Source organism: Nansenia antarctica, assembly GCF_963989245.1.
Source record: "Nansenia antarctica genome assembly, chromosome: 1".
Taxonomy (NCBI): domain Eukaryota; kingdom Metazoa; phylum Chordata; class Actinopteri; order Argentiniformes; family Microstomatidae; genus Nansenia; species Nansenia antarctica.
This window is the reverse complement of record NC_137674.1, coordinates 21,711,425-21,729,437: the sequence shown is the minus strand read 5'-3', so window position 1 is coordinate 21,729,437 and position 18,013 is coordinate 21,711,425. Positions and strand designations below refer to the sequence as shown.

Here is an 18,013-nt window from a genome sequence, read left to right as displayed (position 1 = left end):
CATACTCACACACACACACGCACGCACGCACGCACGCACGCACGCAGGACAATAGATGACCTAAAATGCCTCACCCAGGATGGGCTCATCAAGGAGAAAGGGTTATACAGACATTCAGTCTATTGTAGTCGCAACCCTTTTCCTGAAAGTTTTATAGTTGTATGTACTCAAGGAGTTTTAGAACTTAAAATAACACCAAGTATGGCTTGTGGGTATTTCTCTAAATAAAGTGATGTTTCTTCTTAGTGTAAATAATAATAGGTTGGTTTACATACATGGGATTCAGCCAAAGTTGAACTGCGGTAGATGGTAATTGCATGCCTGGGAGCAGTGTATAGGCCCTTCTAAGAACAACCCATGTTTTTGCTATTTAAGATTCCATAACAAGGAACATTTAGAAAATATTACCATGGAAACGTCTACAATGTGTACATTTTCTTATCCCACAGAAGAGAAAACTGTTAAGAATGACCACAGTGGAGGTTGTGCAACTCACATGTGGATCTTGGTAGCAGTTGAGCAACCAGGCTATAGTCAGTAAAGTTCTATCCACCATAGCTAGTTATTTCTGTTCAGTTATTGGTGAAAGCCTAAGTCAGATACTACATCTCATCTCCCCTGTCGTCGGCCACCCTTGAGTGATGCCGATTATCCCATCGATTTTTTGGTATCGAAACTCAAACAACTGATGTGAGGCTACTGCAATGCTGTGGCAAACCTAAAACACTCTACTAAATAAACACTGTACTATATAAATACTGTACTAAATAAACACTGTACTAAATGACCATTTGATACTAAATGACTAAATTGTACTAAATGACCATTTGGGCAGCTGTGGCGCAGGAGGTAGAGCTGCCGTTTAATGATCGCAAGGTTGGCAGATCTGTGTTTTGAGCCCCGGCTAGCCACATGTCGAAGTGTCCTTGGGCAAGACACTGAACCCCAAATTGCTCCCAGTGAGCGGGCCGGCGCCTTGCATGGTAGCTTGCCGCCATTGGTGTGTGAATGGGTGAATGAGAGGCCGTTGTAAAGCGCTTTGGATAAAGGTGCTATATAAGTGCAGTCCATTTGATATGCAGCCCTTCACTAGCCATGTGGTCAAATCTGTGTCTGCATTGGTCATTGACGACAACAACAAAATCAGGAACATATCTGACTGGCACCCACACTCACTCTTAATGGCTGAGGCACACTCCTGCCTCAAGACATCTTCTAGTTCTGTGTAGCTCTTTCATTCTCAGCATAGACATAGTTCTGTCTGATGCTGTGTGATGTGAAACTCCTGAATTAAGCACTCTTAAGAAAATAGAAATAAGTGAGCAGAATAGGTGAGAGGAATCAGATGTGACCAATGCCTCACAACCAAACACTGTTAAGAGTTGACCTGAGTATCAGCCCCCCTAGAACTTAGATCTGAGAAGATTGCATTTAAGCCATATGGTAACAGCTCCGGATAGCTGTTTGGAATTCTGCTCAATCTGGTTTAACCCAGTCTTTCCAGGTATACTCTCTGTCTTAAGGTTTATTTGGGACTGGGTTGCCTGTCTACCCACCGCCCACCTCCCTTGAGCACTGCATTCCTGGCTGGCAGTGTGGAGATTATCTGTCATCCCCAGTAGAACACAGGTGGGACTCTCTCCACTGGCCTCTTCACCTTCCTCCCTCTCAAACCAGCTATCCTGCCTAGCACACAAAACACCCCTCCCTCTCCCTCTCTCTCACTCTCTCAAAGAGAGAAGGAATATATTACAGACTTGCTTAAATTTAGAGACAGGTTCCTTTCTTAAATCCAGTGTATACAACAGTCTTAGATTCTTAAAAAACAAAATGTATAACTCTGGATTGAAAATGAACATAGTATTACATTATCTGTCAAGTATTACATTATCAGTTTAAAAAAAAAAAAGACCCACCTGAAAGTGTAATAAATTCGCAATAATGTAATAAGGTATTACATTATCAGTAAAAATGTTATTACAATATCAGTCAGGTTATTTTATTACATTATTGGTCAATTATTACATTATTGGGTTTTATTACATTTTCGATGGAGTTAAGTGGACATTTTATTACATTATCAGGTGTTATTACATTATCAGGAAATTATTACATTATAGGGTGCTACAGGCCCGACCAGGGAAAATGCCTGATTGAATTTCCCTGGTCAGTCGTGTACATACCCTGTACCCGGGAAATTCCATGGAATATACTTGGAAGGCTTGTATGTCTGAAAGGGGTTTAGCAGTTTAGCCTAGTTAGCCTGTTCTAGCATAGGCCATGTAATTACCCAGGTAAGGAGGTAAGGGATTTTCTGATTTAGAGTTTTGCACACAAAGCCGTTCAATATCTTGTATGTTGGTAACACATTACATTAAATTTGCCGCTATACCTGCATACTCTGAATTTCTGTTAATTACACTGTAGGCCACTTCTGGGTAATGCCGATTATCCCATAGATTTCCTGGGGTAACTAATCCACACTGGTGGTATCACCATGGCTCCAAGGAATGCAGGCTAAATATGCAGGCTCTTAGACTAGAAGAAAGTGACACACAGATTTTGTCCAAAACTGGCCATAGGTTTTAGTTAGACTTTTGTCAGCCAAGATTTTCTGATTTAGAGTTTTGCACACAAAGCCGTTTAATATCGTATATGTTGGTAACACATTACATTAAAGTTGCCGCTATACCTGCATGGTAGCCCTATAACAACATGTATCATCATTGTTGTATGGTCAGTGTTTGAGCGGTTTGTGTAACACAAGTGGAATAAGACTCTTTGCAATTACAACATAATATGGTTTCCCCTTAGTTCTGCTTCCATCACATATGTAACAAGCAGCATTTAACAACATGTTAACAATGTGGTTGTTATTGGACCACTGATTGATGCAATTAAGGCACATAGTGTGGGGAAAGCACTGTCATTTTCAGGGGTCTTGCACAGAGTGGAAAATAAATAGATCCAGTGCCTCTCACACACATGTCAAAACCTGGTGTAATAAATGAATTGATGATGAAAATACAGGAGCCACTCACACAAGCCATATCCCAGTGATGGTCAAAGCTGGGAGGCTGACAGGCAATATCATCCACAGAGACATCTCCGACCCCACTCCACTTCGCCTGCCCTGCTGCACCCCGAGAAACAGCTTTCCTCTTCTTCCTCCTCGGCCAGCCACGTACTCTCCACTCATGTACGAGCATTTATCTCCAGGGGACTGACATCTCCATACCGACCGATGTCAATTCCATTCAGTTTTCAGCGAAGTGAAGCTGTGGCTCGTCTCGTCTGGTGATGGAAGGAGGAGAATGGTTATCCTATCTCCCCACCACCACCACCAGTCACCATGTCGTGACTTGATACATGGCTATTCAATGACGGTTAGACCAGGGTCAAAATCAAGACATTTTTGTTGAACTCAAGATTCAATCTTTTTTTTTTTAAATAGATCATAATATTGAACATGTTTGACACTTTTGCAGAACAATAGCTATATTGTATTGTATACGGTAGGCTGTAGCAAAACTCCCTCAAAGTAGCGGTTTGATGCTTTTCATTCGGAAACGGCAATGAAAGGACTCGTAAGAAAAGACAGGGACATCGTTCTACCTTCTTACTGATGAAGATCACAAGTTTTCCGGTCCCACCTTTTGTTCCACCTCTCGTCTCACCTCTGTCAAAACGCAATCCTCACCACTATGGGACGATCCCCGGTGTTTCTCACAAAGCTATCGCAAAGACATATCATTGAACTAGCTAATTAAACGGTATATTGTGTAAATAATTGTTTGTCCGTTTGTTCGGTTTGAATGGGCCCAGTTAGTTAGCAGTATCGCAGCATAAAAAATCCCGTCTCGTGTACCTCCTCCACCGTGGTGTACCTCCTCCTCCGTGGTGTACCTCCTCCGTGGTGTACCTCCTCCGTGGTGTACCTCCTCCTCCGTGGTGTACCTCCTCCTCCGTGGTGTACCTCCTCCTCCGTGGTGTACCTCCTCCTCCGTGGTGTACCTCCTCCTCCGTGGTGTACTCCTCTGCCGTGCGAGCCTGGTCCATGTGAGCCAGCTGTTTCCCCCAACCCCTCCCCCATCGACCAGACTGCTGTTCACTTGATCTGCTGGACGCGCCGGGTGGAGGGCAGAGCTTTAGGAGCCATATACAGGTGCTGGTCATATAAGTAGAATATCATCAAAAAGTTGATTTATTTCAGTAATTCCATTCAAAAAGTGAGACTTGTATAATGTATACATTCATTCCACACAGACTGATATATTTCAAGTGTTTATTGCTTTTAATTTTGATGATTATTACTGACAACTAATGAAAACCCCAAATTCAGTATCTCAGAAAATTAGAATATTACTTAAGACCAATACAAAACAAGTTTTTTTTAAAAATGTTGGCCAACTGAAAAGTATGAACATGGAAAGTATAAGCATGTACAGCACTCAATACTTAGTTGGGGCTCCTTATGCCTGAATTACTGCAGCAATGCGGCGTGGCATGGAGTCCATCAGTCTGTGGCACTGCTCAGGTGTTATGAGAGCCCAGGTTGCTCTGATAGTGGCCTTCAGCTCTTCTGCATTGTTGGGTCTGGCGCATCGCATCTTCCTCTTCACAATACCCCATATATGGGGCTAAGGTCAGGCGAGTTTGCTGGCCAATTAAGAACAGGGATACCATGGTCCTTAAACCAGGTACTGGTATCTTTGGCACTGTGTGCAGGTGCCAAGTCCTGTTGGAAAATGAAATCTGCATCTCCATAAAGTTGGTCAGCAGCAGGAAGCATGAAGTGCTCTAAAACTTCCTGGTTGACGGCTGCGTTGACCCTGGACCTCAGAAAACACAGTGGACCAACACCAGCAGATGACATGGCACCCCAAACCATCACTGACGGTGGAAACTTTACACTGGACTTCAAGCAACGTGGATTCTGTGCCTCTCCTCTCTTCCTCCAGACTCTGGGACCTTGATTTCCAAAGGAAATGCAAAATGTACTTTCATCAGAGAACATAACTTTGGACCACTCAGCAGCAGTCCAGTCCTTTTTGTCTTTAGCCCAGGCGAGACGCTTCTGACGCTGTCTCTTGTTCAAGAGTGGCTTGACACAAGGAATGCGACAGCTGAAACCCATGTCTTGCATACGTCTGTGTGTGGTGGTTCTTGAAGCACTGACTCCAGCTGCAGTCCACTCTTTGTGAATCTCCCCCACATTTTTGAATCGGCTTTGTTTCACAATCCTCTCCAGGGTGCGGTTATCCCTATTCCTTGTACACTGTTTTCTACCACATATTTTCCTTCCCTTCGCCTCTCTATTAATTTGCTTGGACACAGAGCTCTGTGAACAGCCAGCCTCTTTAGCAATGACCTTTTGTGTCTTGCCCTCCTTGTGCAAGGTGTCAATGGTCGTCTTTTGGACAACTGTCAGGTCAGCAGTCTTCCCCATGATTGTGTAGCCTACAGAACTGGACTGAGGGACCATTTAAAGGCGTTTGCAGGTGTTTTTACTTAATTAGCTGATTAGAGTGTGGCACCAGCGGTCTTCAATATTGAACCTTTTCACAATATTCTAATTTTCTGAGATACTACATTTGGGGTTTTCATTAGTTGTCAGTAATAATCATCAAAATTAAAAGCAATAAACACTTGAAATATATCAGTCTATGTGGAATGAATGTATACATTATACAAGTTTCACTTTTTGAATGGAATTACTGAAATAAATCAACTTTTTGATGATATTCTAATTATATGTATATATATAGTGTAGTGAGAACTTCATTTAGGAGACATATATATATATATATATATATATATATATATATGTAGTGAGAACTTCATTTAGCCGGCGGGGAACTAAATCAAGTGCACCTACAGTTTGCTTCGAACCCCCTGATGCACTGATGTTTCCACTTTAAATGTATTTGCATCTGTCCAATTCGTTCTTTTTCAGCCTACAATGCAGATGAAGCAAAAAGAAGATGAAGTAGTACTAAACAGCGGCTGGTAGGATAGTAGGAAATACGATTTTATTGAAAAGGTAGTCTAGCATTAGAGAACCACTTGTTCAAATACTGTCCAAATATGAACCATGGACTGAAAAGTGTTTTTCTTCTGCCATCTAGTGGTTTGAGACCAATGAAAGTATAGGCTATACATCATTGTTTGATATAGTTCTGAAAATATGGCGTTATTTATGTGCCACAATTATTTCGAGAAAATAAATGTTTTGCGAGAGAAAACAAATGTTTTGCGCAAAGGAACATTTATTTTGAGGAAAAAATAATAATAATTGCGCAAAGGAAAATCGATTTTGAACAAAGGAAAATTATTTGTACTCAATAAAAGTTATTTATTTGCATTTCTGCTAAAGTCGATAATGCACGCAGCACAGCTGATCGTCAACGCTTGACCGGCAACATTGGATTCTTCTCTCTCGAAACATTTTACCCTGCTAGAAATGTGACAGAATTCTGATTGGCTGGCTGGCTGGCCAGTTCTTAAATGTGTTAAAATGTCTGATTGGCTGGCCTGATTTTCAATCACAACATTTACGGACCAATGGCGATTGGAGGAGATGAGAAAATGTACGGTTGAAGACTGGAGATACGATTTTGAAGAGAGAAGAGAGAATATAGAATATACTACTTTGAAGAAAGAAAATGGCTCGTGCTCAACACCTGGTAAGTTTTGTAATCGTTTAACTATTAATATTATGATGTATGGCTGCTGTTTTTGACGATGTATTAAACTTGTTTAGACTTTGTCAGGTAATGGCAAGTTAGCTAGCTACCCTAGTATAGTAGATAGATAACCTCAATTAGCTACGTAACGTTAGTGTGACGATTGGATACTCCTACCACTAGGTGTCAGTAGAGGTCCTTGTTATAGGACAGGACCGGAGATGATGTAGTGGTAGTGACAGGACAGGAACTAATAGGTACTAGGGAGATGGAGTTGATGTAACCAGAGCACGTGAATAAAAGTTATAAAAAGATTCTCATTGAACTGTTTCTCATTGAACGACACGAACAACACATGGTACCAGGAGTAAAACAGTGCAAGATACAACTGTGAAATGCGACATGGATTCAGTGAAGCCACCGACGAGTCTACAACTGACGGGGAATGTCGACAGCAATTGGCGCACTTTTAAACAACAGTTTCTACTCTACATTACAGCGTTGGGATTGGAAACGAAGCCGGACACCAGGAAAGTAGCACTCTTACTAACAATAGCTGGCCCACAAGCCATAGAACTGTATAACACGTTCGTGTTTGAGGAAAGAGATGATAACGAGAAGCTGGATAAAGTGCTCGAGAAATTTGATGCCCATTGCTCTCCCAAAAAGAACGAGACGTACGAGAGATATGTGTTCCGTTCTAGAATCCAGCAGCAGGGCGAGCCTTTCGATAGTTTTCTGACTGACCTAAAGCTAAAAGCACGGTCATGTAACTTTGCTGCACTAAAGGACTCCATGATCAGGGACCAGATCGTAGTTGGTGTGGAGGATAACAAGGTCAGGGAAAGGCTGCTGAGGGAAGCTGAGTTGACATTAGAGGGGGCAATCAAGATCTGTCATGCGAGTGAGCTGTCCCGGATTCACGCGAGGACGTTCGGCGAGATGGCAGCGGGCTCCATGAAAGTGAGTGATGATGTGACAGTTGCCGCGGTCTTCTACAAAGGAAAACAACGCGCACAAACGCAACGGACAGACGGTGAGACGTTCAACTGCAAACGCTGTGGCTCGCAGCACAAGCCAAGGGAGTGTCCAGCTTTTGGTAAGCAATGCTCTCATTGTAAAGGAAATAACCACTTTGCCAAACAGTGCTTCTCTAAAGGGAAAGAGAAAAGGATGGGAAAACCTGTAAATATAGTGGGGGAAGACACTGAAACTGAAAGTGACAGTGACCCATATGTTGTTGGCATGGTGGGCTGTGAAGTAGAGCCACAGAAGCAGATAAATGCTGTCAAGCAAGATAAATGGATAGTACCACTGCAAATAAATGGGACTATAGTCACTCTGAAACTAGACACTGGTGCAAAAGCAAATCTAATCAGCATGTCTGACATCAAAGCAATGAAAGAAAAGCCAAAAATTCAAAGAAAAATGCTTGAGCTTAAGGACTATAATGGACAGAGAATTGACTGTTTAGGCACATGCAAGCTGAAAGTAACAGTGAAAAGGAAAGTGCACCACTTACTCTTCTCTGTGGTAGCTGAAGGACTAGACTCACTGATAGGTGATAAAGCATGCGAAGATTTAGAGCTGGTGAAAAGAGTGTACTGCATCAACACAACTGTGAGCACATCTAGTGACTCTGTTGAATCCATAGTGCAGAGCTATTCAGATGTGTTCAAGGGCTTTGGTGAACTGCCATTCACCTATAAAATCCAGCTCAAAGAAAATGCACAGCCAGTTGTGCATGCTGCACGAAGGGTCCCAGCACCATTGAGAGACCGTCTAAAGGAGGAACTAAACAGGATGACAACACTGGGGGTAATAAAGAAGATTGAAGAACCAACAGACTGGGTCAATTCAATGGTGTGTGTGAAAAAGAAAAACGGTGACCTAAGAATATGCATGGACCCAAAAGATCTAAACGAGAACATCAGGCGTGAACACTACCAGATACCCAAGCGTGAGGAAATCACCTGTGAAATGGCGGGTGCAAGATACTTCACAAAGCTTGATGCATCACAAGGGTTCTGGCAACTCAAATTAGAAGAGAGCAGCACCAAATATTGCACCTTCAACACTCCTTTTGGTCGATACCGCTTCCTCAGACTTCCATTTGGAATAATCTCTGCGTCTGAAATATTTCATAGAGCAGTGGAACACATCATCGAGGGGCTGGATGGAGTTCGAGCCTATGTGGACGACATCATTGTCTGGGGCTCCACAATCCAAGAACACAATGAGAGGCTGACAAAAGTGCTGGAGAGCATACGGAAGAATGGACTGAAGCTCAACAGGAGAAAATGCCAGTTTGGAGCTCAGGAAATAGTCTTCCTTGGAGACAAGCTCTCAGCACAAGGTGTCCAACCCGACCAGGAGAAAATCAACGCCATACTCGACATGCCGAGGCCCACAGACAAAACAGGGGTGCTACGCATCATGGGGATGGTCAACTTTATAGGTAAATTTATCCCCAACCTATCAGCGAAAACATCCTGCATCCGTGGGCTCCTGCACAATGAGAGTGTGTTCAAGTGGACCTCCAAGCATGAGCATGAATGGCAAGTGCTCCAGAGAGCACTAACCACTGCACCTGTGCTAACATTCTTCGACCACACAAAGAGGATTAAAGTGTCCACAGATGCATCAAAAGATGGGATTGGTGCAGTACTCCTTCAGGCTGAGGGTGAACACTGGAAACCGGTAGCCTATGCATCTAGGTCTATGACAGAAACTGAGTGTCGTTACGCTCAAATAGAAAAGGAGTGTTTAGGGCTAGTGTTTGGGCTAGAGAGGTTCCACAGCTACGTATATGGCCTCCCCTGCTTCACTGTAGAGACAGACCATCGTCCATTAGTCGCTATAATCAAAAAGAATCTGAATGAGATGTCACCAAGAATACAGCGAATGATGATGAGATTGCAAAGATACGACTTTGGACTGATCTACACACCAGGAAAGCATCTAGTACTCGCTGACGCACTCTCGCGAGCACCAACAGGGGACAGTGTCAGTACAACTGAAGAGGATGTTCAGAGGCATGTGAACATGGTGTCTGCTGTGCTTCCTGTATCAGACTCCAAGTCCAGACAGATAGCTGAGGAAACAGCGAAAGACACAGAGCTGCAACAAGTCATCGACAACATGCAAAATGGATGGCCTCCAGGTTCCTGTCCACAGTTCTTCCATGTCAGAGGTGAGCTGAGTGTAGTCTATGGGCTGCTGTTGCTAAAACACGACAGAATCATCATCCCAAGAGCTCTGAGGCAGGACATGCTACGGAGGATCCATGAAGGTCATCTCGGTGTCGCAAAGTGTAAAAGAAGGGCGAGAGATACTGTCTACTGGCCTGGAATCAACAAAGACATAGAGAGACTGATAAGCAGGTGTCAAACATGTCAGGAGCATAGGAACAAGCAAACCAAAGAGCCCATGATAGTAGCTGATGTGCCAGCAGCACCGTGGCACAAGGTAGGAATGGACTTGTTTCATCTCAAAGGAAGAGACTATGTAGTAGTCATTGACTATTATTCCAACTTCCCTGAAATGGCACTGCTAGCAAACATGTCATCAGCCTGTGTCATAACACACACAAAATCGATCTTTGCCAGACATGGCATACCACATACCGTTGTGTCTGATAACGGACCATGCTTCAGTAGCGGAGAGTGGAGAGAGTTTGCAGAACAGTACGACTTCAATCATGTGACCTCCAGTCCTCTCTATGCACAGTCTAATGGAAAGGCTGAGAAAGGAGTCCACATTCTCAAGCAACTCCTGAAGAAAGCTGCTGACAGTGACTCAGATCCATACCTTGCTCTACTCAGCTACAGAGCATCACCTCTTGAGTGTGGACTGTCACCTGCTGAGTTGCTCATGAAGAGAAAGCTTCGTACCACACTGCCGAGTTACTCACAGCAAAGAAGACGTCCAAAGCTGAAACAAAAGCTACAGCTACAGAAGATGAAGCAGAAGTCATTCTATGACAGAACAGCCAAGCAGCTTCCACCACTCTCAAGCGACGACACAGTCAGGATTCAAGGTCCTGATGGATGGAAGACAAAAGCCACTGTTCTTGACGAAGTCGCTCCACGGTCATTCACAGTGAGAACAGAAGAAGGACAAATCTTCAGACGCAATCGCCGCAGTCTCCTAAAAACTCCAGAAGCTGTTCCAGAGCTCAGTGAAGCCTGCAGTGAGTCTGAGCCCATCCGTCCACTTCCAAGTGACTGTAACACAGACAGATATACTGAACCACACACTGACACACACATGTCAAGTGAACCTGTGATAAGAAGATCCACAAGACACATCACAAAGCCTGATAGACTGAACTTGTAAAAAAAAAAAAAAAAAAAAAAAAAAAAAAGACAATAAGCATGAATGTGTAAGAATGTGTTTAATGTTTTGAGTTGATATGTTATACATATAAAAGAAAGTTTAAGGGTTAGTTCATAGTAAACATGTTTGGTTGTGTGTTTCAGTAAAATGCTTTAAGGACATAGCTGCAGTTAAGATTGTAGCTGATACCTGTAATTTGTGTAACTTGAACTGTTAGCTGTTTGTTATTTTTCTTACCTCAAAGAAAGGAGGATGTGACGATTGGATACTCCTACCACTAGGTGTCAGTAGAGGTCCTTGTTATAGGACAGGACCGGAGATGATGTAGTGGTAGTGACAGGACAGGAACTAATAGGTACTAGGGAGATGGAGTTGATGTAACCAGAGCACGTGAATAAAAGTTATAAAAAGATTCTCATTGAACTGTTTCTCATTGAACGACACGAACAACACAGTTAGCTAGCTACCCTAGTATACTTAAATAGGCTAGATAACGTTAGCTAACTACCCTAATATAGTTAAATAGGCTAGATAACGTTAGCTAACTACCCTAATATAGTTACATAGCCAATTAGCTATAACGGTAGCTAGCTACCTCATGTATAGTTACATAGCCAATTAGCTACATAACGGTAGCTAGCTACCTCATGTATAGTTACATAGCTAACCTTAGCTAGATGGCTAACGGAGGCTCTGAACTGTTGGTTCCTGCAGGGTCTAAAATTCGAATCCTAAATATGAGCCAGTAGGTCTAAAATATGAGTAGGTAGGTCTGAGGTCTGAGGTCGTTTTTTTTTTTTTTTTGGTACCCTGGCTGGCGAGGCCCTCCAAAGCGCCAAGCAAGGGACCATATTATTATTTTTGCCTTTAATACATTTCTAAATGTTCACACATGTGATAATCATAGTCAATCATATATCTAAAATCTAGCATACCTGTATGACAGGGAGATTCTTATCTTAGCAAAAGAAAAAAGTAATTTCCCCCTATGACACCTTACGTGAAACGTGAATTTTGGGCGAGCGTTGACACTAGTTGTGCATAGTGACTGCTTAGTGCAACGGACAAAATGCAGAGGGAACGAGACCGAGGAAGAAAATGTGAATCGGGTGCTGAAAAAAGAAATAAAAAGAAAAGAAAGGAAGGCTTCAGGGCCTCGCTTAGAGGTTCGTTCGAAACATTTCTAAAAACAAGTGAGGCTCCCGTTAGCACCGAAGAAGCTAACGTTACTGCTAGCACTAGCAATGCTAGTAGTAGCACGGCACAGCCCCCCCTGAGAGGCACAGCCCCCCCTGAGAGGCACAGCCCCCCCTGAGAGGCAAAGATGATGTCTCGGAGGTGGAGGAGGACAACAGCTACACCGGCAGCAGTGGGGCCCAGGTGATGATGGTCAGGAGTGGCGAAGTAGAGGATACGGAGGCGGAAGATGGAGCTACTCAGAGCAGCAGCAGCAGGGCTGAGAGTGATGTAACGCAAGACGAGCCTACGGTGTCAGATATCTCATAAGCTTATTCACTTTAACTTCTTACACAGGTTATACCTCACTCCGAGAAGACGCCACCTCATGAAAATCATACCCTCCTCAATTTGTGATCTGTGTTCACTCGGTCATGTGGGCTCCTTTTTACACATGTACTGGGAATGTCCTGGGTGGCGGCATTTTGGAAACTAATATCTTCCACTTCATCTAATCTATTGGGGATCCATATACCTTGTTGTCCGAGATTATTGATTTTGAATGATACTTCATCATTGGATCTGTCAGCTTCCATGTTTCGTGTTTTATTTGCTGGTCTTACCGCAGCCAAAAAGATGTTAGCATTACGATGGAATCCTCCACATACTCTTACGCGTAAACAATGGCTGCTGTCTTTCCTGGACATACTATACATGGAACAATCTATAGCCTGAATACATGGAGCTAAAGAAAGGACAATTCAAACATGGGGGGAGAAATAGGGGGGGAGGGGGAGCGGTAGAAGAGAGAAATAGAAGAAGAGAGAGAGAGAGGGGGAGAGGAGGAAGAAGAGGAGGAGGGGGAGAGAGGAGGAATAAGGGAGAGAGAGAGAGGTAGGCAAAGCAGGGAGAGATAGAGAGGGGGAGAGGAAAGATGAAGGGAGGAGGAGGAGAGACGGAGGCAGGCAAAGCAGGGAGGAAGAGAGAGAGAGAGAGGGAGTCAAAGCAGGGAGAGGGAGAGGGAGGGAGGCAAAGCAGGGGTGATGGAGGGCGTTTGAGAGTGAGTGGCTGCGTCTCACTAGCGCCCTCCTGTGTTGGTCCTATGCCCCGCAGCTCAAGGCTGTCCACGAGCAGCTGGCCGCCCTGTCCCAGCCCCAGGCCAGCAAGCCCAAGAGGAAGGAGAGGGAGAAGAAGGAGAAGAAGAAAGACAAGCACAACAACAGCAACAACAACAACAAGAAGAAGACGGGAGGGGAGGAGCCCCCGGAGACTCCGCCCCCTGTCATCCTCCAGCCAACCAGGAAGAGCAAGACCAGCAAGGACCCGGCCACGCCCAAGAAGATCAAGAAACCCAGGTGAAGATCAAGAAACCCTCTCTCTCTCTCTCTCTCTCCCTCTCTCTCTGTCTCTCTCCCTCTCTCTCTCTCTGTCTCTCTGTGTCTCTCCCTCTCTCTCCCTCTCTCTCTCCCTCTCTCTCTCTCTCTCTCGCCCTCTCTCCCCCCCCCCCTCTCTCTCTCTCTCATCTCTCTGCCCTCCTCTCTCCCCCCCTCTCTCTCTCTCTCACCTCTCTGCCCTCCTCTCTCCCCCCCCCTCTCTCTCTCTCTCACCTCTCTGCTCTCCTCTCTTCCTCCCCTCTCTCTATACCTCCGTAACAAACATTCCTACCAGCTTTTTTTTCTAATTCTTCTTCTGGTGTTAAACCCAATGTCTCATCCTCCCTCTTTCTCTCTCCCTCTCTCCTTCTCTCCATCACAGTAAAAAAGAAGGTGGGAAGAGCAGTCGTCCCAGCGCCCCGTCTCAGAGCGGCCTCGCCCCCTCAGCCTCTCTGGAGGCCGAGGACGACACAGGTGTGTTGGGGACAGGTGTGTTGGGGACAGGTGTGTTGGACACAGGTGTGTTGGGGACAGGTGTGTTGGACACAGGTGTGTTGGGGGACAGGTGTGTTGGGGACAGGTGTGTTGGGGACAGGTGACAGGTGTGTTGGGGACAGGTGTGTTTGGGGACAGGTGTGTTGGGGACAGGTGTGTTGGGGACAGGTGTGTTGGGGACAGGTGTGTTGGGGACAGGTGTGTTGGGGACAGGTGTGTTGGGGACAGGAGACAGGTGTGTTTGGGGACAGGTGTGTTGGGGACAGGTGTGTTGGGGACAGGTGTGTTGGGGACAGGAGACAGGTGTGTTGGGGACAGGAGACAGGTGTGTTGGGGACAGGAGACAGGTGTGTTGGGGACAGGTGTGTTGGGGACAGGTGTGTTGGGGACAGGTGTGTTGGGGGACAGGTGTGTTGGGGACAGGTGTGTTGGGGACAGGTGTGTTGGGGACAGGAGACAGGTGTGTTGGGGGACAGGTGTGTTGGGGGACAGGTGTGTTGGGACAGGAGACAGGTGTGTTGGGGGACAGGTGTGTTGGGGACAGGTGTGTTGGGGACAGGTGTGTTGGGGGACAGGTGTGTTGGGGACAGGTGTGTTTGGGGACAGGTGTGTTTGGGGACAGGTGTGTTGGGGGACAGGTGTGTTGGGGACAGGAGACAGGTGTGTTGGGGACAGGTGTGTTGGGGACAGGTGACAGGTGTGTTTGGGGACAGGTGTGTTGGGGACAGGTGTGTTGGGGACAGGAGACAGGTGTGTTGGGGGACAGGTGTGTTTGGGGACAGGTGTGTTGGGGACAGGTGTGTTGGGGGACAGGTGTGTTGGGGACAGGTGTGTTTGGGGACAGGTGTGTTGGGGACAGGTGTGTTGGGGGACAGGAGACAGGTGTGTTTGGGGACAGGTGTGTTGGGGACAGGTGTGTTGGGGGCAGGTGTGTTGGGGGACAGGTGTGTTGGGGACAGGTGACAGGTGTGTTTGGGGACAGGTGTGTTGGGGACAGGTGTGTTTGGGGACAGGTGTGTTGAGAGAGGTAATAATTTGCAATAAATAATTGAACCTAGTTGCCAACCGATCGAACCAACGACCTACTGGCCGGCCTGTCTAACCTCTGGGCTACGGCTGCAACTACAGGCAGCACAGTCATCTGTATCACACCAGCTTTATTGACCTCTGACCTTTGACCTCTTTCTCTCTCTCTCTCTCTCTCTGTCTCTCTGAAACCAGGACGTGTTCGAGATGCGCTTCGCCAAGATGCCGGACGAGCCCGAGGAGACGGCGGCCGCGCCCCTCCCCGCCCCCTCGCCCGCCCTCCACCTCCCCAATATTGGTTTAGAGGTGAGTCCCTTTGTGACAGGTGACAGGTGTGTTTGGGGACAGGTGTGTTGGGGACAGACAGGTGTGTTGGGGGACAGGTGTGTTGGGGACAGGTGTGTTTGGGGACAGGTGTGTTTGGGGACAGGTGTGTTGGGGACAGGTGTGTTGGGGGACAGGTGTGTTGGGGACAGGTGTGTTTGGGGACAGGTGTGTTGGGGACAGGTGTGTTGGGGACAGGTGTGTTGGGGACAGGTGTGTTGGGGACAGGTGTGTTGGGGACAGGTGTGTTGGGGACAGACAGGTGTGTTGGGGACAGGTGTGTTGGGGACAGGTGTGTTGGGGACAGGTGTGTATGGGACAGGTGTGTTGGGGACAGGTGTGTTGGGGACAGGTGTGTTGGGGACAAGTGTGTATGGGACAGGTGTGTTTGGGGACAGGTGTGTTAGTGTTCTGAGGTGGAGACCCCCCCCAAAAAAATTACCCAATGACGCTGGTATGTCGCAGGGTCTTACCCCCCCAATCCAACCCTTAATGCTGAGTGCCAAGCAGGGAGGCATCGGGTACCATTTATTATAGTCTTTGGTGGTACGACTCAACAAGGGGAATCGAACTCACGACCTCCCGATCTCAGGGGTGGACAGCCGGACACTCTAACCGCAAAGGCCACTGAGCTGGTACAAGAATAGCGTAGATAATCACAGGGTTCCCACGGGTCCTTGAAATCCTTGAAAGTTTGTGAATTTGAGGGGGAAAAAATCAAGGTCTTAAAAGTTTTTGAAAATAGACATGGGTCATTGAAAGTGCTTGAATTCCCCCTCTCTCTCTCTCTCTCAATTAAAAAAAAAAAAATATATATATATGTGTGGTGGCCTGGGAAATATGGAGGGTGTATCATGCCGTATTTATATACAATACAAACATCAGAATGCAATACACACATCGGAATGGAATACACGTGTAACACCAAATACAATGCAAAAATACGGAATGTTTGTGCCAAAATAAAAGCAATGTGTATTACATTTGAGCGCAGCGTATTCCATTCGAGCATGTGTATTGTATTTGGTCACGAGTGTATTCCATTCTGCATGTGTATTACATTTGAGCGCAGCGTATTCCATTCGGTCATGAGTGTATTCCATTCTAGTGTCGGTGTACTCATTTGCATTGCTTTTCGATATCCCATGTAAATCCGATGTAATTTGCATTGTATTGCATTGAGTGTTGGGTACTAATTTGCATTGCTTTTCGATATCCCATGTAAATCCGATCTAATTTGCATTGTATTCCATTCCGATGTAGGTATTATGGCACCTACATCGGAATGGAATACAATGCAAATTAGTATCCGCCCATAGGTTCTGCCCTTTCCGGCCATAGGATTCGCGACGCCAACGATGACGACGAAGACCCATCTTTAAATACCACATTCACTCTTGGAAAATGTCACTACAGTTTCTGTAATAGCTTATTAATAAAGATTCAAAAAATTATGCTGACCATCGTATTATCTTAGTTTAATGTCATTTCAATTAATCATATAACTTTTATTTACAACAAGCACAACACAAAAATCGCTATTATGCACCGTCTTTGTCCGCGAATAACACCGGCTGTGGAGGTGGTACAAACTTTGCTAACTTCACCATCTGTCTACGGTCATTTTGAGCCCTTAACCACCGCGCTGACACCCCGAGAAGTTATGCTTTTAACCGTAAACTCGATGAACCGGGAGTTCACCCGGCCGCTGCTGCTCGCAGCACCGCTTGTCCAGTTGACAGCGGGGGCAGAGAATATTTCTACCCCGGAATTCCATTCAAATGCCCGCGTCAGTCAGCCTTTTCCGTAGAAATACATCGCTCCGTTATATATCTAACGTTACATGTTTTAAGGCTGATCTGTGCATGATAGTGCTGCATTATGTTGATCTATTTATATCGATCTATAAACGCGGAGATTGGAGCCCCAGACAGCGCTGCACTCGTATCTATCAGCCTGTCTGTATAATGATGTCGTTGAATGCTGATGCTGTGGTACTGTGCTGATGAACCATTCGCTGACTGTCTTAATAAATCAAGTACAGAGATTCCAACCCGTGTTGAACATTCTATTTCCTTGTCAAATCGTGTATGCTGTCATTGCTGTGCACCATGAGATGACAACGCATTTAAGATCACAATCCTCAATAGATTGATTCCATCGTTTTACCGACAAGAAGATTCTACAATCTATCAGCCTTTTAGATATTTGAAGTAAATCGTTACCAAGAAATTTCTTCACCAATGTGTTTCTAAAGGTGTGTAATAACATGTCCTAAAAGGTTGAAATTCAACTCCTGTGGGAAACCTCATAAAAAACTGCTCAAAAATCGAAACCGATTTTCGAAAATTCGAAAATGCTTAAATTGGACTTGAGTAACTTTTGAGGGGTCAAACTAGGCATTTTTCATGATTCTGAGTTGATTGCAAGCATTTATTTGTCACCAAGAGCACTTCCTGGTGCAACCCCCAAACCCCCCCACCCCCATTGGTGGTTGGCATTCAAAGTGAGGAAGTTTGGAGGTAACAGGTAACATTAGACAACATTAGACAGCACCAGCAGAGAGGCACTATCATGGGCATGGACACTTAGTCA

At 45.3% G+C, this 18,013-nt stretch overlaps 1 protein-coding gene across 1 annotated transcript in view; it reads right to left on the bottom strand.

Moving 5' to 3' along the window:
* Window positions 1-3,106, bottom strand: part of LOC308164256 (transmembrane protein 150A) — a gene marked incomplete at both ends in the record, with an annotated part of 48,511 nt that extends 45,405 nt beyond the window's left edge. Inside the window, one exon of the mRNA XM_080538394.1 lies at window positions 3,042-3,106. Within this exon, the coding sequence (XP_080394520.1) occupies window positions 3,042-3,106 (65 nt within the window). The remainder of the gene's footprint in view (window positions 1-3,041) is intronic.
* Between the last annotated feature and the right edge of the window lie 14,907 nt (window positions 3,107-18,013).